The 16,786-nt window shown below is 39.1% G+C and overlaps 1 protein-coding gene across 1 annotated transcript in view; it reads right to left on the bottom strand.

The window, feature by feature from the left end:
- The window catches only part of CDH26 (cadherin 26), a 47,182-nt gene that overhangs the window by 8,366 nt on the left and 22,030 nt on the right, over positions 1-16,786 (bottom strand). Inside the window, 7 exon segments of the mRNA XM_078375406.1 lie at positions 835-977; positions 8,802-8,998; positions 9,000-9,062; positions 10,324-10,509; positions 12,070-12,222; positions 12,419-12,585; positions 14,245-14,401. Of these exon segments, the coding sequence (XP_078231532.1) occupies positions 835-977; positions 8,802-8,998; positions 9,000-9,062; positions 10,324-10,509; positions 12,070-12,222; positions 12,419-12,585; positions 14,245-14,401 (1,066 nt within the window).

The raw sequence follows: 16,786 nt of genomic DNA, 5'->3' as shown, positions 1-16,786 counted from the left end.
AGTGCAGCAAAATCCTAGAACTCACCACTGCACAGTTCATCCACATAACCAAAAACCACTTGTACCCCAAAGGCTTTTGAAATACAAAAAGAAAAAAAAAAATAGAAAGAAAAGTGCCAATCATAAAATCATCCATCGCAGAATCACGGAGCCAGGAAACATTGATCCCACTTTTTCTCCTTCCTTCATACAGATTAGGAACACATTTTATATCTCCAGTGCCCCTACCTCCAACATTCTGCTACTTAATTACAGAGTGGAACGGATAGTTACGTATCACTTGGAGCTTGGGTTTTAGTTCACAGTCTTGCTTAAATGCAGTTTTAAAGTTATGTGAACATTTTTATTTCTTCAGCTTTGTTTTGGTGTGCTGAAAGATTCAGCCTTAGGAGAGAGTAAAGTGCTGAAACATACTCATAAAACCACCATCCTGGTTCATGACAAACGTGTCCCTTACAGTCCCATTTACCTGAGCTCGTGTGCCATCCCCAGCACCGTGAAGCTGTGCTACATATTTATCACACATCATTGGCTTTGACAAAGAACTAAAGAGTCAGCTCATGAACAGATGAAAAAGATGTCAGGTTTGATTGCAGCTTCCTTGCTGGTTTAATTGTCTCTTCTGAATGAATGCTGCCCTCTTTCGATAGCATTGCTCCCTCGTTTACCATTTAAAGAATTATTATCAAAAATAATCACCAGCATGGATGCAGAGTGATAACAAGGTTTATTTTATCTTTTTCTCAGCTGTGCTGAAAGACTCTCATGAGGGTTATCTTCCTGCAGGAAGCAAAAATGAGCATTTTATTTTTCCAATTTTGGGTAAACACTCACCATTATCAACAGCGTGAACAATGATCGTATAAAAACTGTCATTTACAGGAGGGGCTTCTCAGTCAATTGGCTCCACAGTGATGACCACTCCAGAGTTTTTATCTACACTGACCCAGTTTGCTGGGTCATGAACCAGTTTATATCTTGCAGAAGGAAAACAGACAGCAACTTTTAAAATTAAAAAGGTACATCAAAAGATGTAAAAAATTACTTCAAAACACCAAAATATGTCATAGAAACATTGTTTCTATCACAAGTAATTTGAGAAATTCTAAGAGCAATTAAACTATGAGAATGTTTAATTCATGAATGGAATGGGGGCACAGGGAGGACAGCCTAAAGACGCTCCTAAGTCTGTGGAATTGATAGTCACCAGGAGACCAAGCATCCCCGCTCCTCGTTGGACTGAACAGTTTTGTCTGCCCTGGAGAAATGTTTCACCCTGGAAAAGAACCATCTTCAGTTGCCTGTAGGTGATGTTAGCTTAGTGTGAAAAACCAAGCTGCTCTTGCAACAGAAGCCCAGGACTTTATCCCTGTTGTGTCAGCTTTGCCACAGAGCCCCCACAGTTCACAGGTGGGTAACCCTATTCCTCAAAGTGGTCTTCTATATCTCCCCTCACCTATGTGAGCCTGACACCACTTTAAGGGGTGGGCATGCCAAACCCTCCAGGATTCCTGAGAGCTGTCAGCCACCGGATGGCATCCTTTGCAACCTCACCATGTTGCCAATCACAGCTACTTGTTGAGGGCCCCACAGCAGGAACCTCCTGGACTCAGGCACACAATAACAACAATGAAAACTGCAGGTCCCAGAAAGGTGTGGAGAGGGGCAGTTTCTCCTTACTTTTTTCGTTCGTCATCTGGGCAAATGCTTTTCAAAGGATCAACAACAGTCCCTCTCTCATGTTGGGTGGGTCACAGTTTTTAAAGGGATTGAAGCTTTATGTGCACTGCTTCATCTCTTAGGGAAAGTTCCACAAGTTCCTTAGAAGCACTGTGATTTTGCAATGTTTACAAATGAGAGAAAGAAACTCAGAGTTCATCTGTGGATTATCGCCGATCAAAAGGTAACTCCCTCAGCTAATGCAGATGAAGCAGAACCAGAGGAAACCAAAGTTGCCCCCACACCCAGATCATGCCTCCGCCCTATTACAAAAGACTCACCCTTACTCCTGGACAACACCATATTGAGGCTAAAACGATGGACTCTTTAAGTTCTTGATTTCAGCACAGTCTAAACATTTACTGAGACCTACATATGAGCCAACCACCCTCAAGAGACAGGAAGACAGCAACGAATTAGAAAAGGCTCTCTAATTTTCTCTAATAAAAAAGAGTGAAAAAAAGTGAGCAAAGCCTCCAAGAAATATAGTATTATGTGAAAAGACCTAATCTACACTTGATCAGTGTACCTGAATGTGACAGGGAAAATGAATCCAAGCTGGAAAACACTCTTCAGGATATTAGCCAACAGAACTTCCCCAGTCTAGCAAGGCAGGCCAACACTCAAATCCAGGAAATACAAAGAACACCACAAAGATACTCCTCAAGAAGAGCAATGCCAAGGCACATAATCATCAGATTCACCAGGGTCAAAATGAAGGAAAAAATGTTAAGGGTAGCCAGAGAGAAAGATCAGGTCACCCACAAAGGGAAGCCCATCAGACTCATAGCGGATCTCTCAGCAGAAACCCTACAGGCCAGAAGAACGTGGGGCCAATATTCAACATCCTTAATAAAAAAACTTTCAACCCTGAATCTCATATCCAACCAAATTAACCTTCATAAGTGAAGGAGAAATAAAATCCTTTATGGACAAACAATTGCTGAGAGATTTCATCACTACCAGACCTGCCTTACAAGAGCTCCTGAAAGAAGCACTAAACATGGAAAGTAACAACCAGTACTAGCCACTGCAAAAACATACCAAATGGTAAAGATGCAATGAAGAAACTGCATCAACTAACAGGCAAAACAACCAGCCAGTAACAAAATGGCAGAATCAAATGCATGCATAACAATATTAACATTAAATATAAATGGCCTAAAAGCAGAAGTTGCAATCCTAGCCTCTGATAAAACAGTCTTTAGACCAACAAAGATCAAAAGAGACAAAGAAGGGCATTACATAATGGTAAAAGGATCAATGTAACGAGAAGAGCTAACTATTCTAAATATATATGTGCCCAACACAGGAGCACCCAGATACATAAAGCAAGTTCTTAACAACCTATTATGTGGACTCCACATAATAATAGTTGGAGACTTTAACACTCCACTGTCAATATTAGATCAATAAGACAGAAAATCAACAAGGATATCCAGGACTTGAACTCAGATCTGGACCAAGTGGATCTAATAGACATGAACAGACACCTCCACCCTAAATCCACAGAATATACATTCTTCTCAGCACCACATTGCAATTACTCTAAAATTGACCACATAATTGGAAGTAAATCACTTATCAGCAAATGCAAAAATACAGAAATCATAACAGACAGTCTCTCAGACAACAGTGCAATCAAATTAGAGCTCAGGATTAAGAAAATCCCTCAAAACCACACAACTACATAGAAACTGAACAGCTTGCTCCTGAATGATGACTGGATAAATAATGAAATGACAAAAATAAACATACTTGAAACCAATGAGAACAAAGACACAGTGTGCCGGAATCTCTGGGACACATTTAACACAGTGTGTAGGGGGAAATTTATACCAATAAATGCCCAAATGAGAAGTGAGAAAAGATTTAAAATCAACACCCTATCATCCAAATTGAAAGAGATAGAGGAGCAAGATCAAAAAATTTCAAAAGCTAGCAGAAGACAAGAAATAACTAAGATCAGAGCAGAACTGAAGGAGATAGAGACACAAAAAACTCTTCAAAAAAATCAATAAATCCAGGAGCTGGTTTTTTGAAAAGATCAACAAACTAGGCAGACTGCTAGCCAGACTAATAAAAAAGAAAAGAGAGAAGAACCAAATAGATGCAATAAAAAATGATAAAGGAGATATCACCACAGATTCCACAGAAATACAAACTACCATCAGAGATTACTACAAACAACTCTATGCACATAAACCAGTAAATCTGGAAGAAATGGATAAACTCCTGGACACTTACACTCTCCCAAGACTAAACCAGGAAGAAGCTGAATCCCTGAATAGACCAATAACAAGGTCTGAAGTTGAGGTAGCAATTAATAGCCAACCAACAAAAAAAGTCCAGACCCAGACAGTTCACAGCTGAATTCTAGCAGATGTACAAAGAGGAACTGATACCATTCCTTCTGCCGCTATTCCAAACAAAACAAAAAGGGAATCCTCCCTAACTCATTTTATGAGACCAATATCATCCTGATACCAAAACCTGGCAGAGACACAACTACAAAAGAAAACTTCAGGCCAATATCCATGATGAACATAGATGCAAAAATCTTCAATAAAATACTGGCAAACTGAATGCAACAGCACATCAAAAAGCTTACCCATCACGATCAAGTAGGCTTAGTTTTTGCATATCCCAAGGGATGCAAGGCTGGTTCAACATATGCAAATCTATAAATGTAATCCATCACATAAACAGAACCAAAGACAAAAGCCACACAATCATCTCAATAGATGCAGACAAGGCCTTTGACAAAATTCAACAGCATTTTATGCTAAAAACTCTCAATAAACTAGGTATCAATGGAATATATCTCAAAATAATAAAAGCTATTTATGACAAACCCACAGCCAACATTGGAAGCATTCCCTTTGAAAACTGGCACTAGACAAGGATGCCCTCACTCACCATTCCTATTCAATATAGTAGAGGAAGTTCTAGTCAGAGCAATCAAGCAAGAAAAAGAAATAAAAGTATTCAGTTAGGAAAAAAGGAAGTCAAATTGTCTTTATTTGCAGACTACATAATTGTATGCTTAGAAGACCCCATCATCTCAGCCCAAAATCTCCTTAAGATGATAAGCAACATCAGCAAAGTCTCAGGATAAAAAACGTACAAAAATCACAAGCATTCCTATACACCAGTAACAGAGAGAGAGCTAAATCAAGAGCAAACTCCCATTCACAATTGCTACAAAGAAAATAAAATACCTAGGAATACAACTAACAAGGGATGTGAAGGACCTCTTCAAGGAGAACTGAAAACCACTGCTCAAGGAAATAAGAGAGGACACAAGCAGATAGAAAAACATTCCATGCTCATGGTTAGGAAAAATCAATATCATGAAAATGGCCACACTGCCCAAACTAATTTATAGATTCAATGCTATTCCCATCAAGCTATCATTGACCTTCTTCACAGAACTGGAAAAAAACCACTTTAAACTTCATACCTAACCAAAAGAGAGCCCACATAGCCAAGACAATCCTAAGCAAAAGGAACAAAGCTGGAAGCATCACACTGTCTGACTTCAAACTATACTACAAGCCTGCTGTAATCAAAACAGCATCATACTGGTACCAAAACAGAGATACAGACCAATGGAACAGAACAGAGGCCTCGGAAGTAACACCATACATCTTCAGCCATCTGATCTTTGACAAACCTGACAAAAACAAGCAATGGGGAAAAGGTTCCCTCTTTAATAAATGGTGTTGGGAAAACTGGCTAGCCATGTGCAGAAAGCAGAAACTCGACCCCTTCCTTATACCTTACACTAAAATTACTCCAGATGGATTAAAGATTTAAACATAAGAACTAACACCATAAACACCCCAGAATAAAACCTGGGCAATACCATTCAGGACATATGCATAGGCAAGAACTCCATGACTAAAACACCAAAAGCAACAGCAACAAACACCAAAAGAGACAAATGGGATCTAATTAAATTTAAGAGTTTCTGCACAGCAAAAGAAACAATCACTACAGTGAAGCAGCAACCAACAGAATGGGAAAAAAATTTTGCAATCTACCAATCTGACAAAGGGCTAATATCCAGAATCTACAAAGAACTAAAGCAGATTTGCAAGAAAAAAACAAGCCCATTCAAAAGTGGGCAAAGGATATGAACAGGCACTTTTCAGAAGAACACATTTATGAGGCCAACAAACATATGATAAAATGCCCAACACCACTGGTTATTAGAGAAATGCAAATCAAAACCACATTGAGATACCATCTCACACCAGTTAGAATGGTGATCATTAAAAAATATGGAGACAATAGATGCTGGAGAGGATGTGGAAAAATAGAAACACTTCTACACTGTTGGTGGGAGTGTAAATTAGTTCGACCATTGTGGAAGACAGTGTGGCAATTCCTCAAGGATCTAGAAATAGAAATACCATTTGACCCAGCAATCTCATTACTGGGTATATGGCCAAAGATTATAAATCATTCTATTATAAAGACACATGCATACATATGTCCACTGCAGCACTGTTTACAATAGCAAAGACCTGGAACCAACCCAGATACCCATCAGTGATAGACTGGATAAAGAAAATGTGGCACATATACACCATGGAATACTATGCAGCCTTAAAAAAGGATGAGTTCATGTCCTTTGTAGGAATATAGATGAATCTGGAAACCATCATTTTCAGCAAACTGACACAAGAACAGGAAACCAAACACCACATGTTCTCACTCATAGGTGGGTGTTGAACAATGAGAACACATGACTCAGGGAGGAGAACATCACACACTAGGGTCTGTTGGGGGATGGAGGGCTAGGGGAGGGACAGCAGGGTGGGTGGGGAGGTTGGGGAGGGATAACACTGGGAGAAATGCCGGATGTAGATGACGGGGGGATGGAGGCAGCAAACCACCATGGCATGTGTGTACCTATGAAACAATCCTGCAAGATCTGCACATGTACCCCAGAACTTAAACTATAATTTGAAAAAATAAAATAAAATAAGAAAAGGCTATATCAGTGGTGTTGAAATATACAGGTGATGGGGAGGAAGGCAGCAAATCACACTGCCATGTGGGTACCTATGCAACAATCTTGCATGTTCTTCACATGTACCCCAAAACCTAAAATGCAATAAAAAAATTAATTAATTAAATAAAAAAAAAAAAAGAAAGGGAGCCCAGCCAGCATCACTGGCTTCCTTGGGAGCTTCTTTTTTTTTTTTTTTTTTTTTCTTGAGACGGAGTTCTGTGCCCAGCTAATTTTTTGTATTTTTAGTAGAGACGGGGGTTTCACCATGTTGACCAGGATGGTCTCAGTCTCTTCACCTCGTGATCCACCCGCCTCGGCCTCCCAGAGTGCTGGGATTACAGGTGTGAGCCACCCCGCCTGGCCCGGGAGCTTCTTAGAAATGCAAATCTCAGTTCTGGCCCCAGACCTCTTCAATCAAATTCTAGGGGTGGGTTAGAAACCAGTCTGGCCAACATGGCGAAACCCTGTCTGTACTAAAAATACAAAAATTAGCCAGATGTGATAGCATGTGCCTGTAGTCCCAGCTACTCAGGAGGCTGAGGCAGGAGAATCTGGGAGGTGAAGGTTGCAGTGAACGTGAACCTGGGAGGTAGAGGTTGCAGTGAGTGAGTTGAGACTTTGACACTGCACTCCAGCCTGGGTGACAGAGAGAGACACCGCCTCAAACAAACAAATAAATAAATAAATAAAATTCTAGTGGTGGGGCCCAGCAATCTGCATTTTAACAAGTTCCCCCAGAGACTGATACATACTATAGTTTGACAGCCACCTCTTAAGAGCCACGCTAACTCAAGACGCACCACTGTGCACCAGAAGGGGTCTGCGAACTCTTGGTTAGCTGCTTACAACGAGATAACTGCAATAATGAAGAGCAAGTGTTGAGAAGCTCTTAGAATTGTCAGCACTGCTGTGTCCCCCTAGCATATGACAATTTTTCTATTAATTCAATTTCATTAGATTTTGCAAACTTACCACACCATCATTAATTGTAAAAAATTTTAAAAACCTAGCCTTTCCCAACAGAGAAACTGAGAAGTATTGCTTGCTGCAAGGGGAGGAATCGCACACCAGAGTGTGGACAGGGGCAAGCAAGCACCAGAAATGAGTGGAGCCAGCAGAATGGGGCCTGGGGCTGACTGCTGAGCTCAGCCCAGAGAGGGAGGGGGCATCATGATGCGTGACCCCACTCTGTCCCCATGATTATGGTCTCATGGAACACAGACCCAAAAATGCCAAGTCCTTTCATTTCTTCAAGAACATCAGGAGATTCAGGCCATATGCAACACAAGTGCCCATCAATGGATAAGTGGATAAACAAAACTGTGTCAATACCACATATGCATATTCAGCATCAAAAAAGAAGGAAGGAAATTCTGATATACACTAAACGTGCATGGACGTTGAGGACATTATACATAGTGAAATAAGCCAGTTACATAAAGACAAATGTTGTATGAATCTACTTCGTGAATTATCTGGAGTCGTCGAATTCAGAGAGACAAAAAGTCAAATGGTGGGGGCCAGGGGCTGGAGAAGGGGGAATAAGGAATGAGTGGTGAATGGGGACAGAGCTCCTATTTTGCCAGATAAAAAGAGTTCTGGCGATGGATGGGAAAGATGGCTGCACAACACTATTAATATACTTAATGCCTCTGACCTGTATCCTTCAAAATGGATAAAATGGTAAATTTTCCATAACTTCCTAAAAAAAAAACCAACTCACTTTTCTTGCCCAGAAGCAAGAGAGGTACTGGTTTATAACTTCTAGTACAGAGAGGGGAGATAGAAAAATATAATAAATTATTCTAACACAAAGGAAAGAACACAAAAAGAAACTTGGAAAATGCAAAGGAAAACCAACAAGTGAGTTCTCCTGGTGGGGTCAGAAAAAGCTGTGAATGGAAGATGACATTTAACCCAGGCCAGTGGTCATGTGCTGTGGCTTCTTGTATTTTCATCATGGAGACTGAGGCAGCCTTGTGAACACGCCCAAGGAGCTCTCTCGGTTATGTGGCTATTTCCACCCAAACAACCGCCCTTCCTGGCCCTCTCTTCTCACCTTATCTGGCTGTCTGGATCCATAGCATTAGAAGTTCCCAACAGGGTCCCAGGCCCAGCGCCCTCCTCTTTACTGACAATGAAGCTCTGGGGGTGAAAGGCTGGTGGGTCGTTGGCATCTGTCATCTGCACACCCACAGTGGCACTTGCTGTGGACTTCTTTGGCAGCTGAAGCTTTCCCCTCTTGCAGAAAAAAATGCTGCTCCTCATTCTCCACAGCAATGATGAGGCTTTGCACTGGGCGAGTCTCATAATCCAAAGGCTGGAACCCCAGAGAAAAAATTTGATTAGCACCTGCTGCCCCTCTAGCCAGAGGAAGCCCAGCACCCAGTCATCATGGAGAACTCAGAGCCTGTGGCTTTTGCACTTCATTTATTATTTACATTGTCTTTGATAATGATCAAAAAGACAGTCTTCAGCTCATTTTCAAATCATTTACAGAGTTCTTTTCTCTTTTATTTTTCCCTCCTCCTCTTCTGGTTGAAAAGAGCCACCATCCTTCAGAGAGTAATGAAAAATGCAACAAAAACTATCGCCTAATGAAACATTAATGAGACAATCATGCTGCAAAAAAAAAAATCAGGGAGCTTAGGGAAATATGGATATTAATGATCACAGTCATTCGGGTACAAAGTGGCCAGTTGACTTAAAAGGACTGAAAGGCTGGGAGTATTTTGAAATTCAACCCCAGCATCTGGTGAAACATCTGTCAAGTCTCGTTATTCACAGCACGGTCTGTAGGCCATTGGCATCCCCTGGTTAAGTGAGTAGCAGAATCTCGGGCCCTGCCCCAGACCCACTGGCTCAGGTCTGCCTTGTCCCCAGGTGACTCACCTGCACTGCACTGCACTAGAAGCCCTGGTCACTCTAGGTCTGGCTGTGAGCAACGAAGACTAGAGGTACTGGGGTCAGACTGCCCCAGGGGGATCCTCCACTCCACCACTCTGGAGCTGTGTGGCTTTGTGTGAAAGACCTAACCCCTCTGGGCTTTGGTTTCCTAATCAGTAGAGTGAGATGGTAACATTAATACTTTCTTCCAGGCCAGCTTCTCCACTAGGCCCAGTACCAGAGGCTCTCCATACTCTTAGGGGCCACACAAAAGCACCCCCATTTCTTTTAAACTTTAAAAGTCTTAAACTTTGACAACTCAGACAAAAAGAAAGAATGTTTGAGGTTGAATAAAATGTTTTCATTTTTTAAATCACATCTGAAAAGGAATAGTCATTCTAAGGCCAATGTAAATCTATTATATTTTGCCTAAAACAACAAAAAATTAAATGGTGAAGTATTCAGTCATATCAAAAAAGTTTTATTATTGATATTCTTTTGGGAGGAGGAGTGCTCAGCCTACACACAGTAGTGGCACTGAGACCCTGCCTTCCTTGCCAGGTGATACATGGTACGTAATGGGCTCAGCACACAGCATCCATGGGTGTTAGCTCCTAGTTCATTATGAGCGATCCTACAGAAGAGGCCTCAGTGTCTGCCACCACCTGGTTCATATGTCACTGGCATGGTGTTACCTTGATAACATTTAATATCCCTTCGTTGGTCTCAGGGTCAGTCGAAATGTCAAAATGTCCCTTTTCGTTGCCATGCAAGATGTTGAACTTTACCCTCCAAGCTGATGTAAATGGAAAATCTCGATCTTGAACCAGGAGACGCAGCACGCCCTGGCTGAATCGGCCTTCAGGAATCTGAATCTCATACTGAAAGAGGCAATCATCATGTCCATATCATGGAGAGAAACACAATTGAAAAGGAAAGCAGAGAGGAAGGGGAGAGAGATGCGGAGAGAGCCAGAGAGACAAGGAGAAAGAAAACGTAGCTCCTCAGCACAGCACCTTGGATATTCCTCATGTGGCTGAACTTGACCTAAAGGATCTGAAACTCTACCTGTTACAGCAGAAGGTGCATCCTTAGAATATCTGCCCCCTCCTACCTGTGACTTGCTGAATAATTTTAAAGTACTCTTAAACCTAACTCAATGCACTATTTTTTTCTAAGAATTTTGCAAATGATAATATGCAATCCCAGTTTATGCTCTCCAAAAGCCCTAGCTCTTCCCCTGAAATAGGACACTGTGGTTTATTTGGATTAAGGGGATCATTTTTCTAACACACATAGATCTTCAAAATAACTTGTCATTCAATATTTTTGGAGACAATGTTTCTAGACGAGCTCTTCAAAGCAACAGGCTGTATTTTTTTCTAGCTGTATTTGTGAGAGCATGGCTTTTTACCAAGCCAGGAAAAGATTTTGAAAAGAGGTTCAAACATAATATTATTTTGTAGTTATTATATACTTCTGGCACTTTGGTTTGCAAACATTTCACTTTGGTTTATAGGGTTTGCTTTTTATATTAAACAACACCTTTTAAAAATCATTGTTCGCATCATTTATTCAACAACATCTACTGTGTGGAACATTCCACTTCAGATGCCATGAGCGAGACGGCAACAATTCCATCTTTGGGGAGCTGAGAGCTGAGTGTGTATGTGTGTGTGTGTGCACGCGTGCGTGCTTGTGTATACAGGGATTCATACAATAAGTGAAACTAAGTGATTAAGTAGCACGCTACTAAGAAGAAAAAAGCACAAAAGAGCTCGAGTGTGTCCCAGAAAAGAAATGGGAACCGTCAAACATGTCAGCTCATGTGACCACTATGAAGTGCTTGTATGTCACTATGATTTGGCTTCTTGATTCTAGCGTAAGTCACTTTTGAGAACTGCACATATCTTGGGTGACCACCTGATATAGTTTGAATATTTGTCCCTGCCCAAATCTCATGTTGAAATGTGATCCCCAATGTTGGAGGTGGGTCCTGGTGGGAAGTGTCTGGATCATGGGGGCAGATCCCTCATGAATAGCTCCAGCCATCCCCTTGGTGATAAGGGAGCTCTTGTCCTGAGTTCATATGAGATCTGGCCATTTAAAAGTGTGCGGCACCTCTTATCTCTCTTGTTCCTCATTCTCCCACCCACCATGTGTTACTTGCTCCTGCTGTCACCAAGTGATATGCCTGCTCCCCCTTCTTCTTCCGCCATGATCACAGACTTCCTGAGGCCTCCCTAGAAGCTGAGCCCTTGCCAGCACCATGCTTCCTGTATAGCCTGCAGAACCATGAGCCAATTAAACTTCTTTTCTTTATAAATTACTCAGTCTCAGGTATTTCTTTATAGCAATACGATAACAGTCTAACAGCCTCCCCGCTACCCTGAGGAAAACTGAGCCTAGGACCCAAGGGCTACGTGTGTTGGGGCTTAGACATCGGGGCAGCCCAGGTGGCTCATGTTCTCTGGGGTAAATGCGGGCCTGTGGTTGTTGACTTCCTGCACGCCCACATGAACGGTGGCCATGGATGACAGTGACGGTTCTCCACAGTCCCTGGCTCTGATTAGCGGTGTAAACTGAGGAGCAGTCTATATGGGAAGGAAAAGGAAAGTTAAGCCCCTCGAATATAGGAAAGGAAAATATTAATAAAGAAATATTCTGTTTTACCAATTTCAATAGCAAATCTAGTCACAGAGGGTTCCCCACTACAAATGTAGAATCTAAGCCTGGGGCTCGAGGATGGGCCACACATTTCATTTTAAAAAATAGTAAAATCCACATAACCTCATAATCTAAGCATCCAGAGAGTTGTATTTCTCTGCTAACATGATCAACCCAGAAACCACTTTCTTTTAGTAATGGTGTTTGAGAAACAAGGAAGTAAAGGACTTGAGAATTTGGAGTGTTTTCTTCATCCAAATCAACTGCTAACATCTGAAAAATAGGTTGACCTAGAAAGAATTTTTTAAAATTGTTACAGAGAAAGTAGCCCATCAAACCAGTAAGAGGATGAATTATTTGCTAAATGGCATTGGGGCATATACGAAGATGAATGAAATGTTTAAGTATAAAATAAACTATGAACATACTAGAAAAGATAAGGATGAATTTTAATTAGCTATAAGATCATGACTGCCAACACAGAAGACTTACAGGACAAAATTGGTAGATCAGATTACATTTTTTAATGTCTGGCAAAAAACTATAAACAAAATATAAAAGAAAACGATGAAGCAGGAAAATATATTTGAAACACACATGGCAGGCAGATATTCTTAATATAGACTGCTGAGGTTAAAATAAGAAAAATGACAAACGCACCAACAGAAAAATAAAGAAAAGAAAGGAAAAAGCCACTGATAGAACATGGAAGTGGCCAAGAAACATATCAAAATGTTCAAGCACATGTTATCCGAGACCAGAAACACACCAAGTACCTTCATGGATTGCAGGCAGGTGAGCAAATGAAGACCCTTACATTGTATGTGCAGTACGTAGACACAGAGACATAGAACCAGCAAGTCTATGTCTCTGAATTCATGCTAAGTAAATAATGCTTCATTGGGAAATAGATATAGCTTAAATTTTGTCACGGAAATATATTTTATAAAAATAACAGAAAGTGGCAAAAACACATAAATTTTCAACAATAAGAGATTGGTCAAATACTTTAAAGCACATCCATAAAATATTACACAAAGGGTATTTTAGAAAAATATCAAATTACAAGCACTAAAATTGCATCTTTAGAGAGGAAATTTATAAATATGTGCATGTTAAAAAGCACACAGAATAAGTGTACATATATAAATATTTACTATATACACATATACAATGTATACTATGATAAAGATGAAAAATGCATGTATATACAAATATTAAAAATATATGCACATCAAAAATGTATGTATATACAAATACAAATACAAAAATATGCATTTTTAATTATAAAATTTTTTCATATAATTTACAAATACAAAAAATATTCATTTGTAATTATATTATACATATATGTAAGTTTAACATACAGTGTGTGTATATACACACAGAAAATGCAAAGAAAATGCTGAAAGAATACAAACTAAAACATTAATGGTACTTATCTCTCATGGGTAGTATTAAAGATGCTTTCTTTTTCAGTCTTTTCATTTCTTGGAATTTTTTGGAGAGATGATTATACCAAAAAATGGTTTTTGTTATTAAAAATAGATCCACATTCTAGTAAGAGTAGGTTGGGTTTAAAAATGCACAGTATCTGTATGTAACTCAGAGACTTTAGATGTGATCGTGTTGCCATTTTTCAGACAAAAAATTTGCAGAGCTATGCATAAGCTCATGACCCAGCTCTTTTTCCCTCACTGCATATGGCTTTATTTTTAGAATGCCATTTACATATCAGCTCTTCCCACTGATGCAATTTAACATCATTTTATTACCAATACAAAATGAGGCTTACAGACCTCAAAACATTTCGCTCAGATCCGGGGCCTGTGAACTTTGAGATGTGAATGGTAAAAACTCTCCCTGAAGACAACTAGGATCAAGCTCCTCATCAATATTAAGGAAAGGAAACAGAGCAGAGACAGAAGGAAGCCCGGCAGCCTCCCAACCGCACACAACTGCAGATTGGTTTTCTTGCACAGTGATGTTAAATTCCTTCTCTGGAAACTGGGGTGCATGATCATTCACATCACTGATCCTAATGTTGAAAATTAAGGATTTATCCACAATTTTTCCTGTTGAGCGATCCACAACATCAAAATAAACCTAGGAAGCAGAGAGTTGTGAAAATGCTGCTGAACCATTTACTTGATGATGCCCTAATCAAATAACTGTTATCCTAACTATGTGTTTACATCTGTCTCCTTCTGTAGACTGAGCTCCAGAGGGCAGGAATCAGGCTGCCCTCATTCACCACGTACCGCAGAGACCAAGCACAGCACTGGCACAGACTAGGTGTTCAGCAAATGTGTAGAACAAGCCAATGCTCTGGCAAGGAAAAAAATTATCAGTTGTTATTAGGTTCAAATCTCAGTCTCTCCACTGGGTAAACACATGCAGGTTGCTAGTGAGCCTCTGTTTCTACAACCTATCAGTATTGTCATGGGAAATAAATACATTAATTGAATATTACTGAAATATCACAGAGAGCAAACACTTAAAGGTTTTTGGGAAAATGAACATTTACAGTAACTAGCACAGCTATTGACATGCTAGGTTGTTAAATGGTCACTGCAGTTACTTCTGTACTTAGAGAGAAAAGTCAGAAAATATGCATGTGTGAAGTCTTTCACTTCAAAAGGTCTCAAATCAATAGTGTAAGCTTCTGCCTTAAGACAGTTTCAAAAGAGATCATAATAAACCCAAACAAACTAAAAGTGATAATAAAGTAAAAAGCATCTATCAATGAAATGGAAAACAACCAAACAATAGAGAAAGTCATGGAACCAAAAGAGATTCTTTGAAATGATCAATAAAATGAATAAAACTCAAGAAGGACTGATAAGGGAAAAGAAGGAAGAGGGGAGAATTATCAATAACAGGAATGAAAGAAAGGCTATCACTAGAGATTCTACAGATATTAGAAGTATAAGGACTAATATGACCAAGTTTATGCCAATGAATTCAGCAACTTAAATAAAATGGACAAAATTCTTGATAAGAAAAACCATCAAAATTTTCTCGAGAAGAAACAGAAAATCTGGATAGTCCTATATATATATATATATATTTTTTTTTAAGTGGAATTTGTATTTTAAAACTTTTTGAGAAATAAAAACAAAAAACTCCAGGCCCAGATGACTTCAATGTTAAATTCTAGCAAAATGTGAAAGAAGAAGAACGAATTCAATAGTCTCTTCCAAAAAATATAAAAGGTAAAAAGACTTCTCAACAGATTATATGAGACTAACAGTACCATAATACCAAGTCAAATTTCTATGAATTACAAGGAAAACTACAGAACAATATCTCACATAAATCTACAGTTAAAAATTCTCAAGAAAATACTAACAAATAGTATTCAGAAACGTATTAAAAGGATAGTACAGCATGACCAGATGAGGTTTATACTGAGAATTTTAGACTGATTCAACTTTTGAAAATCAATTTCAGCAATGTCACAAGGTATAAAGGTAATCTATAAAAATCAACTACATTTCTATAAACCAGCAATGAAAAATTAGAAAAAATTTAAAAGCAGCCCCATTTACAAATCTAAAATATGTACAGGATCTGTTTACTGAAAACTTTAAAACACTGATGAAAGAAATCAAAGAAGACCTAATTGAATGAAAAGATATACTGTGTTTATAGACTGAAAGATTCAGTATTGCCAAGATGACAGTTCTTTCCAAATTGGTCTATAAAGTCAGCACAATCCCAGTCAAAAAACTAGTGGAATATTTTAAAGATATCAACAAGCTGATCTGAAAATTATATGGAAAGGCAAAGAAATTTGAATACCCAAAGTCATTTTGAAAAGAAAAACAAAGTTAGAGGACTCACACTATGTCATTTCAAGATTTATTATAAAAAATACAGTAATCCAGAGAGTATAGTATTGATGAAAAGATAAATATATACATCACTGAAACAGAATAGAAAGTGCAGAAAATGGCCCACACAGTATGGTTGATTGATTTTTGAGAATGTACAAAGGCTAGCCTTTTCAACACACGATACTGAAACAATTAGATGTCCATATGCTTAAAAAGAAAAAAAAAAAAGAAAAATTAACCTGGGTCTTCATCTCATACTTTAAACAAAAGTCAACTCAAAATGGATCACAGACCTACATGTAAAACAGAAAACTATAAAACTTTTAGTAAAAACAAAGAAGAAAATCTTGATGACAATGTGTTAGACACAATACCAAAAACATGATCCGGAAGGGAAAATATTAATGAATTGGATTTTATCAAAATGTAATAACTCTTGCTCTGTAAGAAATGCTGTTAAAAGAATAAAAAGACAAAGAGAAAGAATGAAAAGACAATTGCCGGAGAGAAAATATTTGCATATCATATGCTGACAAAGTATTTGTATTCAAAACTCAGTAAGAAAACAAACAATACGTGGCTGGGCATGGTGGCTCACGCCTGTAATCCCAGCATTTTGGGAGCCAAAGCAGGTGGATCACCTGAGATCGGG

Source organism: Callithrix jacchus, chromosome 5, assembly GCF_049354715.1.
Source record: "Callithrix jacchus isolate 240 chromosome 5, calJac240_pri, whole genome shotgun sequence".
NCBI classification, from domain to species: Eukaryota; Metazoa; Chordata; class Mammalia; order Primates; family Cebidae; genus Callithrix; species Callithrix jacchus.
This window is presented reverse-complemented; position numbering and strand designations above follow the sequence as displayed.